Below are 19,482 nucleotides of genomic sequence, written 5' to 3' on the forward strand. Positions count from 1 at the left end.
ATCCCTGCCCTGGTTGCCCACTCATCTGAGCTCCCGACGACCTGATCGTGGACTTACCACCCGGTCCCTGCCATCCGAGCTCCTGACACCTTGAATGATGCAGGTACTTTGGTCAAAAGTAGTATCCATGTAAAAATTTACCCCTCCCCAAATAAATTGGTCCCCAAACTCAATTATTATACAAATATATACTGTATGGTATAGTGAGGTATGTTTCAAAGATCTGTATATTTATTTACTTTGATTAAATAATATATCCAATTATTTCCCGTAGTTAGCTTTATTAACTTGGCATGTGAAAGCCACTGAACCCAGGACCTTTATCACACACACACACACACACACATATATATCTTTTCTTTGGCTTGGCTCACAGACAAAGATTTATGGAGGAGTAAGGTCCACGTCAGCTGCAGGCTCGTTTGTGGCTGACAAGTCCGATGCGGGACAGGCAGACACAATTGCAGCGGTTGCAAGGGAAAATTGGTTTGTGGGGTTGGGTGTTGGGTTTTTCCTCCTTTGCCTTTTGACAGTGAGGTGGGCTCTGTGGTCTTCTTCAAAGGTGGTTGCTGCCCGCTGAACTGTGAGGCGCCAAGATGCACGGTTTGAGGCGATATCAGTCCACTGGCGATGGTCAATGTGGCAGGCACCAAGAGCTTTCTTTAGGCAGTCCTTGTACCTCTTCTTTGGTGCACCTCTGTCTCGGTGGCCAGTGGAGACTCGCCATATAGCACGATCTTGGGAAGGCGATGGTCCTCCATTCTGGAGATGTGACCTACCCAGCGCAGTTTGATCTTCAGCAGCGTGGATTCGATGCTGTCGACCTCTGCCATCTCGAGTACTTCGATGTTGGAGATGAAGCTCCAATGAATGTTGAGGATGGAGCGGAGACAACGCTGGTGGAAGCGTTCTAGGAGCCGTAGGTGTTGCCGGTAAAGGATCCATGATTCGGAGCCGAACAGGAGTGTGGGTATGACAACGGCTCTGTATACGCTAATCTTTGTGAGGTTTTTCAGTTGGTTGTTTTTCCAGACTCTTTTGTGTAGTCTTCCAAAGGCGCTATTTGCCTTGGCGAGTCTGTTGTCTATCTCGTTGTTGGTCCTTGCATCTGATGAAATGGTGCAGCCGAGATAGTTAAACTGGTTGACCGTTTTGAGTTTTGTGTGCCCGATGGAGATGTGGGGGGGCTGGTAGTCATGGTGGGGAGCTGGCATATGGAGCACCTCAGTTTTCTTCAGGCTGACTTCCAGGCCAAACATTTTGGCAGTTTCCGCAAAACAGGACGTCAAGCGCTGAAGAGCTGGCTCTGAATGGGCAACTAAAGTGGCATCATCTGCAAAGAGTAGTTCACGGACACCCAATAAGGAAGACATAAAGGTTCTTATTTAAAAGGTGGCATTTAAAACTGTGGCATTTAATCCACTGCAAATGACATATTTTATTGCAGAGGGGATTCACTTTATTTCAAGTTATTATAACAGTTAGATAAAAATTCTCATTTTGTGCATGGACAAGCTGATTTTGTTTTAATAAAGTAATATTGTGATAGATATCTTATTTTCACATATTTCTTAGGTCTTGCGCGAGACATTTCCAAAGCATACATTTTTGATGAATGGATTAATTCAGGGTGTAAAGGTATGGATAAATTTATCAGGAATTCTGTAAACTGTTCACATGGACTACTCTCTTTATCTCGAAGAGCATTTGTCCGATTAAATAATCATTTCCTCTTGAAGACAGAGAGCTGGAAGTTTAGCTGGATTACAAGAAGAAATTTGCATAATAAATGAACTTTTCTCTCTTTTTTAGATATACCAAATCAGAACCTTTAAATAATAATTTAGATGGTTTAAATTATTTATAGTTGTTGAAATAATAATTCAAGTGCAGGAAAACCCTGTTGTGGTGTAGTTGCCAAATTTAATTTATTTAATATGCCATGTAATGATAATAAAATTGAACACATGTTGATTTCTCTTTTCAACAGGGATTGCAATCATTTCTGAGTGCACCTTTGATAGGTGCACTTTCTGATGTGTGGGGGCGAAAATCATTTCTGCTGCTGACTGTATTTTTCACGTGTGCTCCAATTCCTTTAATGAAAATTAGTCCATGGTGAGTATTTTTATATAGTATGGTGAGAAAAAAGGCTAAATTTAGCAACCTTGATGCTTTACAGCTCTTCTCAACCTTTTTTGGGTGGGGGGCTAGGGTCTCCTTTGGACTCTGCTGCTCAAAGTTAATGAGCCCCCTTGCATGTGAAACAGTCCAGTTTAGTTCGTTTCTTCCTTACTTCTCTCCTGACTACATTAAAAACATTTTTTTGAATTTGATTTCAGTCTGTGACTCCCTGTCCCTTAATGCGCTGTGGCCCCAGGAGGGCCATATGAGTATTTTTATATAGTATGGTGAGAAAAAAGGCTAAATTTAGCAACCTTGATGCTTTACAGCTCTTCTCAACCTTTTTTTGGGGGGGCTAGGGTCTCCTTTGGACTCTGCTGCTCAAAGTTAATGAGCCCCCTTGCATGTGAAACAGTCAAGTTTAGTTCGTTTCTTCCTTACTTCTCTCCTGACTACATTAAAAACATTTTTTTGAATTTGATTTCAGTCTGTGACTCCCTGTATATGGCCCCAGGAGGGCCATATGGGCCCCATTATGAAGGACAAAGGCAAGACAGTCATGGGACTAGAACTACCTGCAAATTTACAATATGTAGCACACGAACTTGACTTTGAAATCTATCACCAAGTCTAAATTGTAGAGCTCTCTCCCCAAAGGCAGCTTAGGATTGTCTTTGACAGTCGAACTGCAGTAACTTCTTATCCTGAACAAGTAAGGTTGGGGAAATAAATGCTACATGGGCTCTTTTTAATTTTCTTACGCAATCAACTTTGGTTATTCATCTTTGCTGAATAAAATTGGATTCCTTCGTGGATTTTCAAGAGATGTCTGGTGAAGGAGTTCTTAAAATCCTAAAAGTTAACACAGGAAAGGAAAAGGAAATATTTCAGCCTATGTGGGCTAATTCTTTTGAATTTCTTCTGATGTGAATACTGTATTTTTTTTTCCTTAGGTGGTATTTTGCAGTTATCTCTGTGTCTGGAGTGTCTGCCGTAACCTTCTCTGTGGTATTTGCTTATGTACCTGACATAACCCAGGAACATGAAAGAAGTATGGCTTATGGATTGGTAAATAAAAATATTTATTATATATCATGATCAAGAACTAATTTAATTCAGGACACACAGGAAAATGATTTAATATTTAATATAAAAGCTGAAAATTCTATTTAAAATATTAATGCTTTATGATAACTTCTAGTAATTTCTAGTTGAATTGCGCATTGTGTTCCACAGGTCATAGTTGCAATTGTTTCACCAATAACCAGGTGATAAGCGAATTGAATGAATTCTAGCTGCCACTCTTTATTTTCCTTCAGATTATTCTTGCCTTAGAAGCCATGCACTTTTTCCCCATGTCACATTCAAAAGCTGCAATAAGGTTTCAGCCTTTCCCACAAAAGAGCAGTCAAAGAAGGTCATTTGAAAGATTTAATATCCTTTCATGGTGACCATCAGGCATTATTTATGTATCCTTCTCACTTCCATCCTTATGAACTTCAATCTGCTTGTAGCTATCAATGCAGTCATCACATTGCTCCATTGTCTAACTCTGGAGCTTTCGGTTCATCCTTATCTGAACAGAGCAAAGCTTTTTCTATTGATGACTTCTCTGACATTCCCATAATCTTGTCTTCTGCTTTAATTTTTTAGGTCCTCTGTATGTGTTACTTTCCAGCACCACTTTTAACACTGCCTGCTGGATAATTTTTGGATACATACAATTTCTTGCCTCTACCACTAACCAAGTCCTCTTGTTATCAATTCCATTCCCAGTTTGGACTGCTGGCTCGATTGGTCCATAAACTTAGCATCTTTTTTTTAAAAAGTTTAAGTAACTAATCTTGTACTTCAATTATATGAAAAAATACTTTCAAATGTAAATTTTAACCTAAATAATATCTTATGAAATGTGGTCAAACAAAAAGCAATGTCTCTGTTTAATTCTCCTGAATAATTGATTTAAAGTAAGGGAAGTAACCTTGCAATTACTGAATGCTCAGACTTTTTTTTTAAACTTTGGTTGGTTGAATCTTGCATTTGGTGATCTGAACATGGCATCTTTCTCTTATAAACTAACTTTTTGGATTGCACAAACTATTCTAATCTTTATTATTTCTAGGTTTCTGCCACATTTGCTGCAAGCTTAGTTACTAGCCCAGCCATTGGTGCATACCTTGGTGGAATTTATGGGGATAATCTTGTGGTTATTCTTGCCACCGCAATTGCTTTGCTAAATATTTGCTTCATATTGGTGGCTGTGCCAGAGTCTCTTCCTGAAAAAATGCGACCTTCATCTTGGGGAGCGCCCATATCTTGGGAGCAAGCTGATCCATTTGCAGTAAGTGGAACAATGTATTAGGTAATAATATACACTTTGAATACAGCTTCATGTTGAAAGTTTAACATTCCCCAATTTAAAATTGTAATAGATTTCTCGATTGTAGCCTGTTTGAGATGCAGCTTTACACTGCTTCAATATAGTATATATTGAATCATATGTGTATATGTTATACTTTTCTGATTCAAGTGTTGAACGCTTACATAAAATGATAAATATCACTAAAGCTTGTATGATCATTTCAACCCTACTTGCTTCATTTGCTATTGTATACCTTCTAAGGTGGGCATGTTCACTGGCTGAATGTATTATCAATTTACTTTTCAGACATTCAAAAAGGCTGGTTTGCAATGAGATCACTGTTAAAACTAATACCTGTGATTTTTTAAAAAAATCCTAGTCACTCAAGAAGGTTGTCCAAGACTCAACCATTCTTCTTATCTGCATCACAGTTTTTCTCTCCTATCTGCCGGAAGCAGGGCAGTATTCCAGTTTTTTTCTTTACCTCCAACAGGTATGAAACCATTTTGGAAACCTTGTAGCCTACAGAAATTCCAAAAGTCATCAATACTAATGTTTTAATGCTATTTTGAGCATGGGGATATATCTCTCAAAAGCTACTGTTCAATGAGACCTTGCAGTTTAATAAGATCAAATTTATACCCAATGAATGTGATGCTGACTGACAAATGCAGTAATAATTTTTAAAACCATTGATTCTTTAAATACCATTTGCAGCATGTAATATACTGAGTGTTTTACAAATGCCTTAAATGCCTGTCCCGCATCGGACTGGTCAGCCACAAACGAGCCTGCAGCTGACGTGGACTTTTTACCCCCTCCATAAATCTTCATCCGCGAAGCCAAGCCAAAGAAAGAAATGTAAAGACTGCAGAGAGAATGAGTCACTACTTTGGAGCATTTCCATTCAGTCCTAAGCTTGAACTTCCTGTGCCCGTCGTTTTAATTTGCCACCCTAATCCCACCTGACTCCTGCCTTGACCCTTCAATCCAAAAAAATTCAACACAAGTTGGAAGATCATCACCTCACCCTCCAGCTAGGTACCTTCCAGCCTGCTGAATCTTAAATTTAATCAATTTCAGAAAATGAGCCCTTTCTACTTTCATTTTAAATTTTCAGGATCTGTTGTATTTTTCTTGTAATTTGAAAAAAATAGCTTTCATTATACCTTCTCTGGCTGACCATTTGTTTCCTTTTGCATTGGCATCCTCATTGTCCTTCAACTACCATATGTTTTGTCAATTATTCTCTCTTGTGATCTCCCTGAACACATTCCTATCATGGCCTAGTAAACAAGAAGTCTGCAAATGCTGGGAAATTGAAGCAACGCAAAGTCCTGGGAAAACCACCCCAGTTCAGGCAGCATCCATGGAAAGCTATAGACAGTTGACGTTTCCTGATGAATGGTTTTTGGCCTGAAACGTCAACTGTCTTGATTTCCATTGATGCTGCCTGAATCAGTGAGTTCCTTCAGCATTTTTTGTGTTGCTTATTTTGTTATTTTCTCCTTTCTCTGTTTTTCAAACCTCGTTTTTACATAAATTTCATTGACCTTAAACTCTTCCCTTCTGAAGATGTTGTCTGATCCATTTAAATCTACTTTTATTTAGATTTCCAGCATTTATAGTCGTTTACTTTTGAATTAAAATCCAGTATCATTTAAATAGAGTTATGCAGCATGAAAACAGGCCCTTCTGCTCAACTTCCACACTACCTACCCGACCTCGTCTCATTTGTTTGTTTGGCGCACATCCCTAAGCCCCTATTCTCAATGGGGGCTATATGGGCCTTTGAGGCCCAAAGTACATTTAAGGGGAGTCCATAGACTGAAATAATAAAATATTTTTTGTTTTATGTAGTCAGAGAACTATGGAAGAAACAGACTAAACTTGACTGCTTCACAGGGAAGGGGCCCATAAACTTAGAGCAGAGAGCTAAAGGGCCAGAGCTTTAAAAAAAAGGATTGAGAATAACTGCTCTAAACCATAATCCTCAAAAAAGTTGTTGGCTGTTCTATTATTCTGTTGTATTCAGTTTATGACTTGGATATACTTTTGTTGCCATTTACCACAAATTGTACAAGAATTAATGGTATTGTTCAGTTATAAGAGATTAAAGTTAAACCTTTTGTATGAAATGATAACTAACATAGCTTTTTTGGTTATTAAATAGAGAACAGTACACTTACTATTTTACTATTCTGTTAGGTCATGAGATTTTCAGCAGAAAATGTCACTGTGTTTATAGCTATCCTTGGAATTCTCTCCATTATTGCACAAGTAAGTATCCAGATGGAATTTTTGTGGCAATTACGAACTCTTCCTTCCCCCTTTGCAGTTTACACTGTGGTCACTTTTAAGAATCTCATGACTTTGATCTAATTTGCCTCCACTTCCTTGAAAAGAATATTACATTTAGCAAGGAAGATAAGCACACCATAATTTAGTAATCTTTTCCATGCCATGCATGGGAAATGTAGGTGGTAATTAATACAAATTCTTAAAATCGTTTACACTGGAAATGTGCATTTCAGCTCCAATTCCAACCAGCTTAATTTGTTTTTAATCACATTTCCCATATTTTTTAAACAGCCAAAATCCAATTTCAGGTAATATACACTATTTTTCCTGTTTTCAAATATTTTATAAAAATTTATCTGGTTATTTGACATTGGTAGAATACTGGACAGTCTTAATGTTCCTGAATTATATATTGAGGTGCAAAACTTCTGCTTCTGTTGGCTTTATAATGCTTTAAAAAAAAATGTTTGCTTTGAATGGGAATTCAGGAGCTTTTTAGGGAAGTTTGTTCATTCTTTCCCCATAATTAACTAATTCATTGGAAATAAATAAAACCAGAGACCTGCTTTTGCTCACTCTTCCTGTTCCTATTCTCTAAAGCAGGGTTTCCCAACCAGGGGTGTGAGATGGCATTCCAGTTTTTTTTTAATAAATCCATACTCCTTCAATTTGGATAATATGTCAGATGATGAAGAGCTGAAGAAAGATCCTATTGAACTGCGCACAAATCGTGTTCTTGAAATGCAGTTTGAAAGCAAAACTTTGGTGTTCGGCAAAGGAGATGTTTCCAAGACTTTGTGAAAAAGCACTAACTGTGCTCATCCCATTTGCGACGACATATTCTAGAAATCTAGAAATCGCTTGGGTGCCCAGGCAGACGTGCAGGTTGCTATCAGCAACAAAGTGCCACGTTTTGAAAAACTCTTAAACAATAAACAGGAACAAAAGAGTCGTTAAATTTAAATTGGTTTATGAACATTTGAACATTACTTCTTTAATTTTTTTAAAGAAATTTCATGCATGGATGAAAATTTAATTTTTTTGTAGGGTTTATGCAACTTTTAATTTGTTGTAATTTTTCTTTTCCATATGTTTCATTTTTGTTTATATATTAAAAATTGATTATACAAATTTGTTTTGATCACCTTCACCTTTATTCTTAAATAAATTATTACTTTAAGGGGTGCGAGAACATATTAAAAAATTTTAGGGGTGCGGGGCATTAAAAAAGGTCAGGAACCACTGTTCTAAAGGAACACATTTGGTGGCCATTGGGAATAGTAACATTCTGATACATACCTGAATGTCTCTCGTGTGAATTGCTGAGAGGTCGTTACTTTTATCATTCAAACTTTGCTTCAGTTTTGGATTCTTCATGGATTATCTGCCATTTCTAACATTTATTTAGAAAAATTTGCCTAAATGAGTTTGTGCCAGTGTAGAGTTACATGGGTTCAGCTTAATTCATTTTAAAATCCCATAACCAATAGAGTAGATGTTAAAATAAGCAGATTTCAAGTAATGCAATTAATTTAGCATATTTTCTTATGTTGTATTTTAATTTTTTAATTATTATTTTTAAAATAATCTTTAATTTGGTTTGTTTTTTGATGCTAGGAATTTATAAACAGATTTCTGGGATTGATCTTGCCAATCAGTTTACCATGTCAAAGTCCATGTTACCACTCTCTCTGAAAGAAGAGTGGTGACTGCAGTAAGCTTGTTGCTCACAGATTTAGACGGGTTCCAGCCGGGCCTTGTGACATCTAAATTGGAGAAGGTCACTTCATATTGTGAATCTGTGGAATTCTCTGCCACAGAGGGTAGTAGAGGCGGATTCGCTGACTATGTTCAAAAGAGAGTTAGATAAGACTCTTGTGGGTAACGGAGTTAAGGGTTATGGGGATAAGGCTGGAAAGGGGTACTGATGGTAATGATCAGCCATGATCTAAAATGGCGGTGCTGGCCCGACGGGCCAAATTGCCTACTCCAGCTCCTATTGTCTATTGTCTATTGTCTATTGTCTATTGAATATTTCTAAGTATTTCAAAATGAATCAATTCTTATGTCCCTAAAATGGTCAGCTCTGTACTTTTCAGACACCCACACCATGGCTGATTGACTATGATTCTTGTCAAATTGCTTTTCATTTTGTGCATATTCCACTCTTGAATATTCCACACTTGTTTCCTTGTCCTCCTCTGTCATTGAGGGCCTCATTTCAGCCCCCATTCTTTTCTATTGCCACCTTTCAAAACATATAAAACATTTATTTTCTCTAATATCTTTGCTCCATCCATATTTTCCCTTCTGAATTGTATTATTTTCTTTTATGTGATGAGCACTCAAGAAATAAAATTTGCTGAAACTGTTAATTTTTTTTCCCCCAGACAGCAATTCTGGGTTTGCTGATGAGATCCAATGGAAATAAAAACAATTCTACTTGGTTTGGGATTCCAAATGCTACAATTGGCCTGGTACGGCTTTGGCTCTGAACCATGGTATATAATTTAAATTTTTTTTTCTCATAGACATTTAGTCTTCAAAAAGATCTTTAATAGTGTTTGAAGTATTTAAATGGACATCTATTGCAATTGGAAGAAGCACTCCTATATCTTAACAAAAATTACCTGTTACAGCTGCAACAGCATTAGCTGACAGGCATGGTAATCAAAATGCAATAGACAAGAGTTGAACATTTCCACAACCAAAGGATCAGGTCAAAGGTCTGCAGTTCTGTCACTGGTCATCAGTGGGATTGGATAATTAAAAATCTGAGAGTTTTTAAAAAGTATCAGCTGGTGATGAGAGCTTCCAATGAGTGCAGTGAATAAAAGAAAGAAAGTCAATCTCTAGTGAAGCAGCCATTTGAAGTGCTTGTTTTGGGAATGGCAGTTCTTGAGGTCCAAATGTTGTGATAAATGGTAAAGGCTTTGGCTTGAAAGGCATCAGCAAAGAGTGCTAAGAGACACGTAAGGTTTTTGTTTTTCCCTTAATTGTTAGTGGTGGGATGGCAGTCAGAGTAGAGTATGCTCCTCCGGCAGGTTGCAGAAGACCAGGAAAACTTCCAGTGGCCCTGGTGTCTCCACCTGGGGAAGTGCGTCTAATGCAGTTCATGTCTGACTGCATCAAGGAGTTGGAGTTGGATGAACTGAGGGTGATCCAGGATTATATATAGGAGTTATAATGATATAGTCACATCTAAGGTGCAGTCTGCAGGTAGTTGTGACCATTAGGAAAGGTAAAGGGAATGGACAAATTGTGCATGGCTCTCCTATGTCTATTCCCCTCATTAACAGATTGACTTGGATACAGTTGGAAGAGATGACCTTTCAGAGGATAGCAGCAACTCCTGGATCAGTCGCGACAATCAGGGAAGAGTGAGTTGACATAGTTACGAAAACAGATAAGTGTTTCTGTAGCTGCAAGTCTGGAATTTATGTTGCTTCCCGAGTACCAGGATCAAACATGACTGAACAGGTACAGAACAGTCTGAAAGAGGTTGAGCAGCCAGTGGTTATAGTCCATAGATGGAGTCCTGCAAAATTATTTTGGGGAGCTAGGATACCAGGGTTGTAACACTTTTGGATAAATACCCATGCCACATACTAGTGAGGCAAAAAATTGGAAGATGATGCATTTCAATATATAGCCAAAGGACTGCTAAAGGAGGGAGGGCTTCAAATGTATTGATCTTTGGGCTCCATTCCAGGACAAGTGGAACATGTTCAAGAAATTACTTTGTGTGCAATTTTCATCACTCCCATCACAGGAATGATGTGGAGGTTATGGAAAGTTGCAGGTTTACCAGAATAGTGCACGTAGCCGTTGGACAGAGAGGATGGGCAAACAGATTATTTCCCCTGATCTGCTGAATGGAGACCTGATCACATTTTATAAAATCATAAGGAGGCATTGATGGGGGGAGGGGGACAGTTAGAATCTTTTGCCAGGGTAACAAATACCAGTGGATATGTGTTTAAGGTGAGGATGGGTGGAAGAAATGTCATATTCTTTTTTACACAGAGAGTGGTATGTTCCTGGAATGGAATGCCAAGGGTAATGGTGGAGGCAGTTCTAATAGCATTTAAGAGGCTTCTAGATAGACACATGAATATTTTCTCACTCATTATAATAAATGTCCTATAACCATTATTTTACAGATAAATTTTGGTTAGTCTTGTCCTGAGGAACTTTATTTAAAAATTTTGAAATTATAAGAGGAGAAATTGTACAGTTTTTGGAATTGGATTGAATATTTTTCTACCAAAATGTTTGTAGTATAGAAATTTCCCATCTTTATCCTCCATTAGGGAATGGCCCAAATATATATGCGATCCCTCTTCCTTTATTATTTCAGAACTTTACTGTGATACATTTTGTTGTGCATTTGAAGCAAGGCTATGTTCTCGCACCAACCCTCTTTTCAATCTTCTTCAGCATGATGCTGAACCAAGCCATGAAAGACCCCAACAATGAAGACGCTGTTTACATCCGGTACCGCACGGATGGCAGTCTCTTCAATCTGAGGCGCCTGCAAGCTCACACCAAGACACAAGAGAAACTTGTCCGTGAACTACTCTTTGCAGACGATGCCGCTTTAGTTGCCCATTCAGAGCCAGCTCTTCAGCGCTTGACGTCCTGCTTTGCGGAAACTGCCAAAATGTTTGGCCTGGAAGTCAGCCTGAAGAAAACTGAGGTCCTCCATCAGCCAGCTCCCCACCATGACTACCAGCCCCCCCACATCTCCATCGGGCACACAAAACTCAAAACGGTCAACCAGTTTACCTATCTCGGTTGCACCATATCATCAGATGCAAGGATCGACAATGAGATAGACAACAGACTCGCCAAGGCAAATAGCGCCTTTGGAAGACTACACAAAAGAGTCTGGAAAAACAACCAACTGAAAAACCTCACAAAGATAAGCATATACAGAGCCGTTGTCATACCCACACTCCTGTTTGGCTCCGAATCATGGGTCCTCTACCGGCATCACCTACGGCTCCTAGAACGCTTCCACCAGCGTTGTCTCCGCTCCATCCTCAACATCCATTGAAGCGCTTTCATCCCTAACGTCGAAGTACTCGAGATGGCAGAGGTCGACAGCATCGAGTCCACGCTGCTGAAGATCCAGCTGCGCTGGGTGGGTCACGTCTCCAGAATGGAGGACCATCGCCTTCCCAAGATCGTGTTATATGGCGAGCTCCCCACTGGCCACCATGACAGAGGTGCACCAAAGAAGAGGTACAAGGACTGCCTAAAGAAATCTCTTGGTGCCTGTCACATTGAACACCGCCAGTGGGCTGATGTCACCTCAAACCGTGCATCTTGGCGCCTCACAGTTCGGCGGGCAGCAACCTCCTTTGAAGAAGACCGCAGAGCCCACCTCACTGACAAAAGACAAAGGAGGAAAAACCCAACACCCAACCCCAACCAACCAATTTTCCCTTGCAACCGCTGCAACCGTGTCTGCCTGTCCCGCATCGGACTTGTCAGCCACAAACGAGCCTGCAGCTGACGTGGACTTTTACCCCCTCCATAAATCTTCGTCCGCGAAGCCAAGCCAAAGAAAAGAAAGAAGAAAAGACTATAGGATGATATGGGCTGCAGGAGCAGTGGCAGCCATGTCCAGCATTACTTTTCCAGCAGTGAGTGTACTGGTGTCAAGGAATGCTGAATCAGACCAACAAGGTAAAACTTGCTTGGGACTTTGTAATCTTTGTGCTGAATGATTCAATTTATTTTTTTAATCTTTCCACCATAATAGGAGTAGCTTTTAGAATCTCTTACACTCATCATTTTACTTCAAATTTATTTATTGTCAGAGTACATACATGACATCGCATACAACCCTGAGATTCTTTTTTCTGCAGGCAAGGCAGATTTACCTTTATTTGTTATTTGTCCAAAAAAATGTTGCCCTGGGAAATGGGTAAGGGCCCGATGATGTCCACGTGAATGTGGCTGAACCGTTCCCGGACATGCTCGAGCTTCTGTATGGGTGCCCTGGTGTGTCTGTGCACCTTGGACATCTGGCAATGGGTGCATGTTCTGGCCCAGCCCACAATCGGCTTCTGCAGCCCATGCCATACGAACCATTCTGCCACCATCCAGACCGTGGACCTGATGGACAGATGTGAAAGGTCGTGGATGTGACGGAAGACCTGCCTGCACTACTGCTGGGGAACCACTGGTCGTCGGGTGCCCAAGGAGATATCGCACAGGATGGTGCCTTCGCCGCTTGGAGTTGGGAGGTCTCAGAACCGCAGGCCCATGTTGGCGGTCTTGAAGGCCCTCGTCTCCTCATCAGACCTTTGGTCCCGGGCGAGCTAGTCGAAGTTGAGGCCGAGCGTCAGCACGCAGATGCCCGGTTGCAAGAGTGCATCAGTAACCACATTGTCATCCCCACCTTGTGCCGAATGTCGGTGGTAAACTCCGACACGAAGGAGAGGTGACACTGCTGGCGGGCTGACCAGGAATCCTTTGCCTTCGCGAGCGCCTGGGTGAGGGGTTTGTGGTCGATGAAGATGGTAAAAGTTCTCCCCTCCAAAAAATAGCTGAAATGCTGCACTGCCAGGTACGTACCCAGTATCTCACAGTTGAAGTCACTATGCTTGCGTTCCGGTGGGCGGAGCAGGCGGCTGAAGAATGCCAATGGCTTCCAATGTCCATTCACCTGCTGCTCCAGGACGGCACCAACGGCTATGGCAGAGGCATCAACAGAGATTGCCATATGCAGATCGGTGTGCAGGTGGACGAGCATGGTGGCCTTCGCAAGGGCGTCCTTGGTGTCCTCGAATGCGATGCAGGCTTTTGGGTTCCAAGTGAGTGTTGTGTGCTTGGCTGCGATGAGGGCGAATAGCAGCTGCGTGATCCGCACAGCTCCTGGGTTGAAGCGGTTGTAAAAGTTGACCATACCCATGACTCCTGCAGCCCCTTGAGGCTGTCCGGGCGAGGGAACTCCCTGATAGCGGCGACCTTCGAGGCAGCGGCCATGGCTCCTTCGGCTGTGATGGTATGACCCAGGAACTGCATGGATTCTTTCCCGAACTGGCACTTGGCCGGGTTGATGGTAAGGCCAAAATCGGCCAGCCAGGTGAAAAAGGCGAGTAGGTGGGCCTTGTGTTGCACCTGGTCCTTGCTGGCAAAGAGGATGTCGTCCAAATAAATAAAGATGAAATCCAAGTCCCTTCCCACAGAGTCCATGAGGCACTGGAAGGTCTGAGCGGCGTTCTTGAGCCTGAACGGCATGTGCAGGAATTTGAACAAGCCAAAGGGGGTGATGATGGCCGTCTTGGGTATGTCCTCAGGGTGCACCGGGATCTGGTGATATCCGCGCACTGGGTCAACCTTGGAAAAAACTCTCGCATCGTGCAGGTTGACCGTAAAGTCTTGGATGTGAGGGATGGGGTAACCATCAGAAACTCTTGCCTCATTGAACCGCCGATAGTCTCCGCAGGGACGCCAGCCACCAGAGGCTTTTGGGACCAGGTGGAGTGGCGAGGCCCACGGGCTGTCTGACTGCCGAATGATCCCCAGTTCCAACAGGTGAGAAAACTCCTTCATCACCTGGAGCTTGTTAGGCGGAAGCCGGCGTGCCTTGGCGTGAACCGGTGGGCCCTGGGTGGGGATGTGGTGGAACACCCCGTGGCATGGCAAAGCAGCAGAGAACTGTGGCTTGAGGAGTGTCGGGAACTCATCAAGGATTCACTGGAACTTGTCTCTGGGCGTGCTGATCGTGGCCATCTGCGGTTGCTCCGATCGGGAGCCGTCGAGGTGAATGGCCTGGAAGGAACAGGCATTCACCAGGTGCCTATCTCGAATGTCCACCAGAAGCCCGTGTGTGAGGAGGAAGTCTGCACCCAGGATGGCAGTCGGGAGGGACGAGACGGTGAACCTCCAAGCGAACTTTTGCTGGCTGATCTGGAAGTGGACTGTCTTGTCTCCATACGTCCAGATTTCTGTCCATGAGGTTGGTTCCTGGACTCAACAGGTGTGCCTGGGATGATGCTGATCTGGGCTCCAGTGTCAATGAGAAACCATCGGCCTCTGACTGAGTCCCGCAGGTAGAGGAGGCTGTGTCCTTGGCCAGCTGCCGCAGCCATTAACAGCGGCCGGCCTGGTCGTTTCCCTGCAACGGGCAGGGCTGACGACACTTCCGAGCCTTGGCTCCCCAGCGCTGGTGGTGGAAGCAGAAGCCTGGAGCAGATGCTGTGACCTTGGTTATGCTCTTGGGGGCCCCTGCAGGGGCTGTTTGCTCTACCGCAGTGCTTGGGGTGGGCTTGGCTTGGCATGGTCATGCCTGTGCCTCGTGACCTGCTGGACTGCTGAGCCCTCCGGGAATCGTGCGAGCCATAGCTCTTGGGCCATCTGGGCGACCTTCCTTGGGTCAGTGAAGCTCTCCTGGACAAGCAGCGGCCAGATGTCCCCAGACATATGGTTGAGGAAAATGCACTCAAAGAATGGGCAGTTGGTGTGCTCACCCATAAGTGCAAACTTCTCATCCATCAGCTCCATCGGGAACCTGTCCCCCAGGGCATCGAGGTGCAGCATCCGAGCGGCACACTGGTGTCTGGATAGTCCGAGGGATCTGGTAATCACTTGCTTGGTGGTCTCGTATTTGTCTTCAGCAAGTGGGTGCTGAACGAGGTGCAGGCGGTGGCCTGGTCCAGGGCAGCGACCACATGGTAGAATTTGGTCATGTCGGATGAAATCTGGCAGAGGTGAAACTGAGCCGCTGCGTGGCCGAACCAGGTCTCCGGCTCCTGAACCCAGAATTCAGGCAGTTTCACGGCTATAGCGCTGATCCCAGGCTCACTCATGATGGGTTCAAAGACGTTTGAACCAGTCGGGGTCACCAATTGTAGCAGCGGCTACACTGCTCCTGCAATAACACACACAACCAGACGGGTTGAGCTCAGTGAGCAGACTAGTTTATTCCAGGCTGCTGGGCTGCACTTATACTCCCAGCCCAGACCTGGCTGAGAACCGCGCTGGAGGGCGCTGACATCACCCGGGCGTCACGTGGTCCCCCAGCGCGGGCTTCTGAGCCCCGTGCTGGAAGGAAGGGAACACCCCCGACGGTGCCATTTTGGCTGGCTGCCCCGCCACATGGCTTACAAGTGGGGCTGGTTCGCCTGCCTAGTGGTGAGCCGCCACACCTTTGTCTTTAAAGTAAGCTGTATTTGAATGATCTTCAGTTAACCACTGCTGAGAGTGCAAGCAGTTTTATTTATCTAGGCTTCCACTGTTATTTATCTAGACTTCCACAGTTCAGCAATAAAATGTGGCTTTGACTTGAGTGTTACCTGTTGAAGGAATACATTTATTTTTTTAAATCTAAAATTAAGAACTTTTGAGCTCCTAAATTTAAACTCTGACTCAATTCTCATTGTTTTTCAGGTGTTGTTCAAGGAATGATCACAGGAATTCGAGGTTTGTGTAATGGTCTAGGGCCTGCACTTTATGGATTTATATTCTATATTTTTCATGTTGAACTAAATGAGGCACTGGAGAATCATGCAGGATCATCTGACAGTAAGAAAGCAGAAAGCCATTCTCAGCAGGTTTGACCAGTTGTTTACTTTACAAAATATAGTTTTATATTTTAATATTTAAAAATTAATATAGCATTAAGCATAAAAGGATCACCTGCACACTTGTTCATTTATTTGTTTCCAATTTCAAATTGGGAATCTAGACACAGTAAACATGCTAAAAGTTTTTGACATGAAGAAGGTTTTAAAAGACATCCAATTTCTGTAGTTTTATGGTTGGTGTTAATTATATTGCTAATTGTATTTATTTTTAAAAATTAGAATGTTCTAGCCTAAATTAGATTAGGAGGTCCATATATTTTCAGGGAGCCCTGGAGATCATTAAAGTATCTAATTCCATTTGTCTGGTAAGAATGAGAGTTGGGTGAATGTGAAAAGGATATTTGATTTATTTTAGCAAACTTCCACAGATGTGTAGTGGAAAGTGTACTGACTGGCTGCATCACAGCCTGGTATGAGGGTACCAATATCTCTGAGTTGAAAGCCCTACAAAAAGTAGTGGACACAGCCCAGTAGTGGACACAGGTTAAACTTTCCCCACCATTGAGAAAATCTACATGGAACGTTGCTGTCAGCGACCAGCAGCAATCATCAATAATCTACAGTTCCCAGGACATGATCTGTTCTCACTACTGCCATCAGGAAAGTGGTATAGATGCCACAAGATTCATACCACCAGGTTCAGGAACAGTTGTTACTCCTCCACCATCTGACTCCTAAACAACAAACTCAATCAGAGACTCATTTAAGGACTCAATGCTGGAGAAACTCAGCAGGTCAAACAATGTACTTTATATACCAAAGATAAAGATACATAACCAATGTTTTGGCCCTGAGTCCTTCATCAAGGTATAAGCAAAAGATGGACAGGCACCTGATCTTTGCTATATAAAGTACGCTGTGTGACCTGCTGAGTTTCTTTAGCATTGTTTTTACTTCAATTATGGCATCTGCACACTTGCATGTTTTACTCATTTAAAGACTTACTTTGCACATTATTTATTATTGAACATGTATTTTCTGTTTTGTACTGTCAGTTTGTTTAAATTTTTCTTTGTTTACATTTCCCATTTTTGCATACATATTTTAGTACAAATTTCTGTACTACTGAGTAAAATTCTGCCTGACCCACAGCAAAAAAAAATCTCAGGGTTTTTGTGTGATGTCATGTATGTACTTTGACAATAAATCTGAACTTTGACTTTATTATGATATTTTTTATTTTATTGTTTTGAACAGAGTTCAGTCATTCCTGGACTGCCGTTCTTATTTGGAGCATGCTCAGTATTGCTGGGTTTGCTTGTTGCCTTCTTCATCCCAGAGTATAGAAATATGTCTGTAAGATCCAGCAGCTGGAAGAAACATGTTGGTAACCATGCACACAATCCACAGCTCCCTTCTGAAGTTAAAGAACCTCTGCTTCAAGATACTAGCGTATGACAACAGCTTGTTGTGATTCCAAACTACTGGTACATGTTTTTAAAAAAACTAATGGATAAAACGAGATAGGTAAACTGGTTGACCGTTTTGAGTTTTGTGTGCCCAATGGAGATGTGGGGGGGCTGGTAGTCATGGTGGGGAGCTGGCTGATGGAGGACCTCAGTTTTCTTCAGGCTGACTTCCAGGCCAAACATTTTGGCAGTTTCCGCAAAACAGGACGTCAAGCGCTGAAGAGCTGGCTCTGAATGGGCAACTAAAGCGGCATCATCTGCAAAGAGTAGTTCACGGACAAGTTTCTCTTGTGTCTTGGTGTGAGCTTGCAGGCGCCTCAGATTGAAGAGACTGCCATCCGTGCGGTACCGGATGTAAACAGCGTCTTCATTGTTGAGGTCTTTCATGGCTTGGTTCAGCATCATGCTGAAGAAGATTGAAAAGAGGGTTGGTGCAAGAACACAGCCTTGCTTCACGCCATTGTTAATGGAGAAGGGTTCAGAGAGCTCATTGCAAAGATTGCATCAGATGCAAGGATCGACAATGAGATAGACAACAGACTCGCCAAGGCAAATAGCACCTTTGGAAGACTACACAAAAGAGTCTGGAAAAACAACCAACTGAAAAACCTCACAAAGTGTATACAGAGCCGTTGTCAGACCCACACTCCTGTTCGGCTCCGAATCATGGGTCCTCTACCGGCATCACCTACGGCTCCTAGAACGCTTCCACTAGCGTTGTCTCCGCTCCATCCTCAACATTCATTGGAGTGCTTTCATCCCTAACGTCAAAGTACCCGAGATGGCAGAGGTCGACAGCATCGAGTCCACGCTGCTGAAGATCCAGCTGCGCTGGGTGGGTCACATCTCCAGAATGGAGGACCATCGCCTTCCCAAGATCGTGTTATATGGCGAGCTCCCCACTGGCCACCGTGACAGAGGTGCACCAAAGAAAATGTACAAGGACTGCCTAAAGAAATCTCTTGGTGCCTGCCACATTGACCACCGCCAGTGGGCTGATATCGCCTCAAACCGTGCATCTTGGCACCTCACAGTTTGGCGGGCAGCAACCTCCTTTAAAGAAGACCGCAGAGCCCACCTCACTGACAAAAGGCAAAGGAGGAAAAACCCAACACCCAACCCCAACCAACCAATTTTCCCCTGCAACCGCTGCAACCGTGTCTGCCTGTCCCGCATCGGACTTGTCAGCCACAAACGAGCCTGCAGCTGACGTGGACATTTACCCCCCCTCCATAAATCTTCGTCCGCGAAGCCAAGCCAAAGAAAAAGTGGATAAAACACAGGACTTTTGAATCCAGTAATTTCAGCACTCAGGGTTGTCTTGATCCTGTAGGAGTGCAATTATGAGATGAGGTTGGTTGCATACATGAATTTTACACAAGAATTTTTCTGTGAGGCTTCTTTTACTGGAGAATTCTTATTTGATGCTTCTCCATTTCCTATTGACATGGCTAAAATGTAAATTGTGCCATATGAAAGAAAATTATTCAACACAATGTGTTAGTGTCTTTGCATAATTTAAAGATGCAATGAATATTAATGACAGGCTGGATGCAAAACTGTAGTCAATGTATGCTGGAGTTATATATATATATATAAAAATGAGTTTGTGCAGGGTTATTATGGAAACAAGAATGATTGGATACTTGAGCCTTAATGTTGAAGTAGAACATAAATGCAAAGT

At 42.5% G+C, this 19,482-nt stretch overlaps 1 protein-coding gene across 1 annotated transcript in view; it reads left to right on the plus strand.

Annotated features, from left to right (window-relative positions):
- The window catches only part of LOC138765307 (hippocampus abundant transcript 1 protein-like), a 29,335-nt gene extending 11,548 nt beyond the window's left edge, over positions 1 to 17,787 (plus strand). Inside the window, 11 exon segments of the mRNA XM_069942352.1 lie at positions 1,576 to 1,638; positions 1,991 to 2,118; positions 3,078 to 3,192; positions 4,247 to 4,465; positions 4,866 to 4,979; positions 6,695 to 6,766; positions 9,178 to 9,221; positions 9,223 to 9,288; positions 12,384 to 12,481; positions 16,193 to 16,356; positions 17,587 to 17,787. Coding sequence (XP_069798453.1) covers positions 1,576 to 1,638; positions 1,991 to 2,118; positions 3,078 to 3,192; positions 4,247 to 4,465; positions 4,866 to 4,979; positions 6,695 to 6,766; positions 9,178 to 9,221; positions 9,223 to 9,288; positions 12,384 to 12,481; positions 16,193 to 16,356; positions 17,587 to 17,787 — 1,284 coding nt within the window.
- The last annotated feature ends 1,695 nt before the right edge of the window (positions 17,788 to 19,482 follow it).

The sequence above is a fragment of the Narcine bancroftii genome, chromosome 5 (assembly GCF_036971445.1).
Source record: "Narcine bancroftii isolate sNarBan1 chromosome 5, sNarBan1.hap1, whole genome shotgun sequence".
NCBI lineage: Eukaryota > Metazoa > Chordata > Chondrichthyes > Torpediniformes > Narcinidae > Narcine > Narcine bancroftii.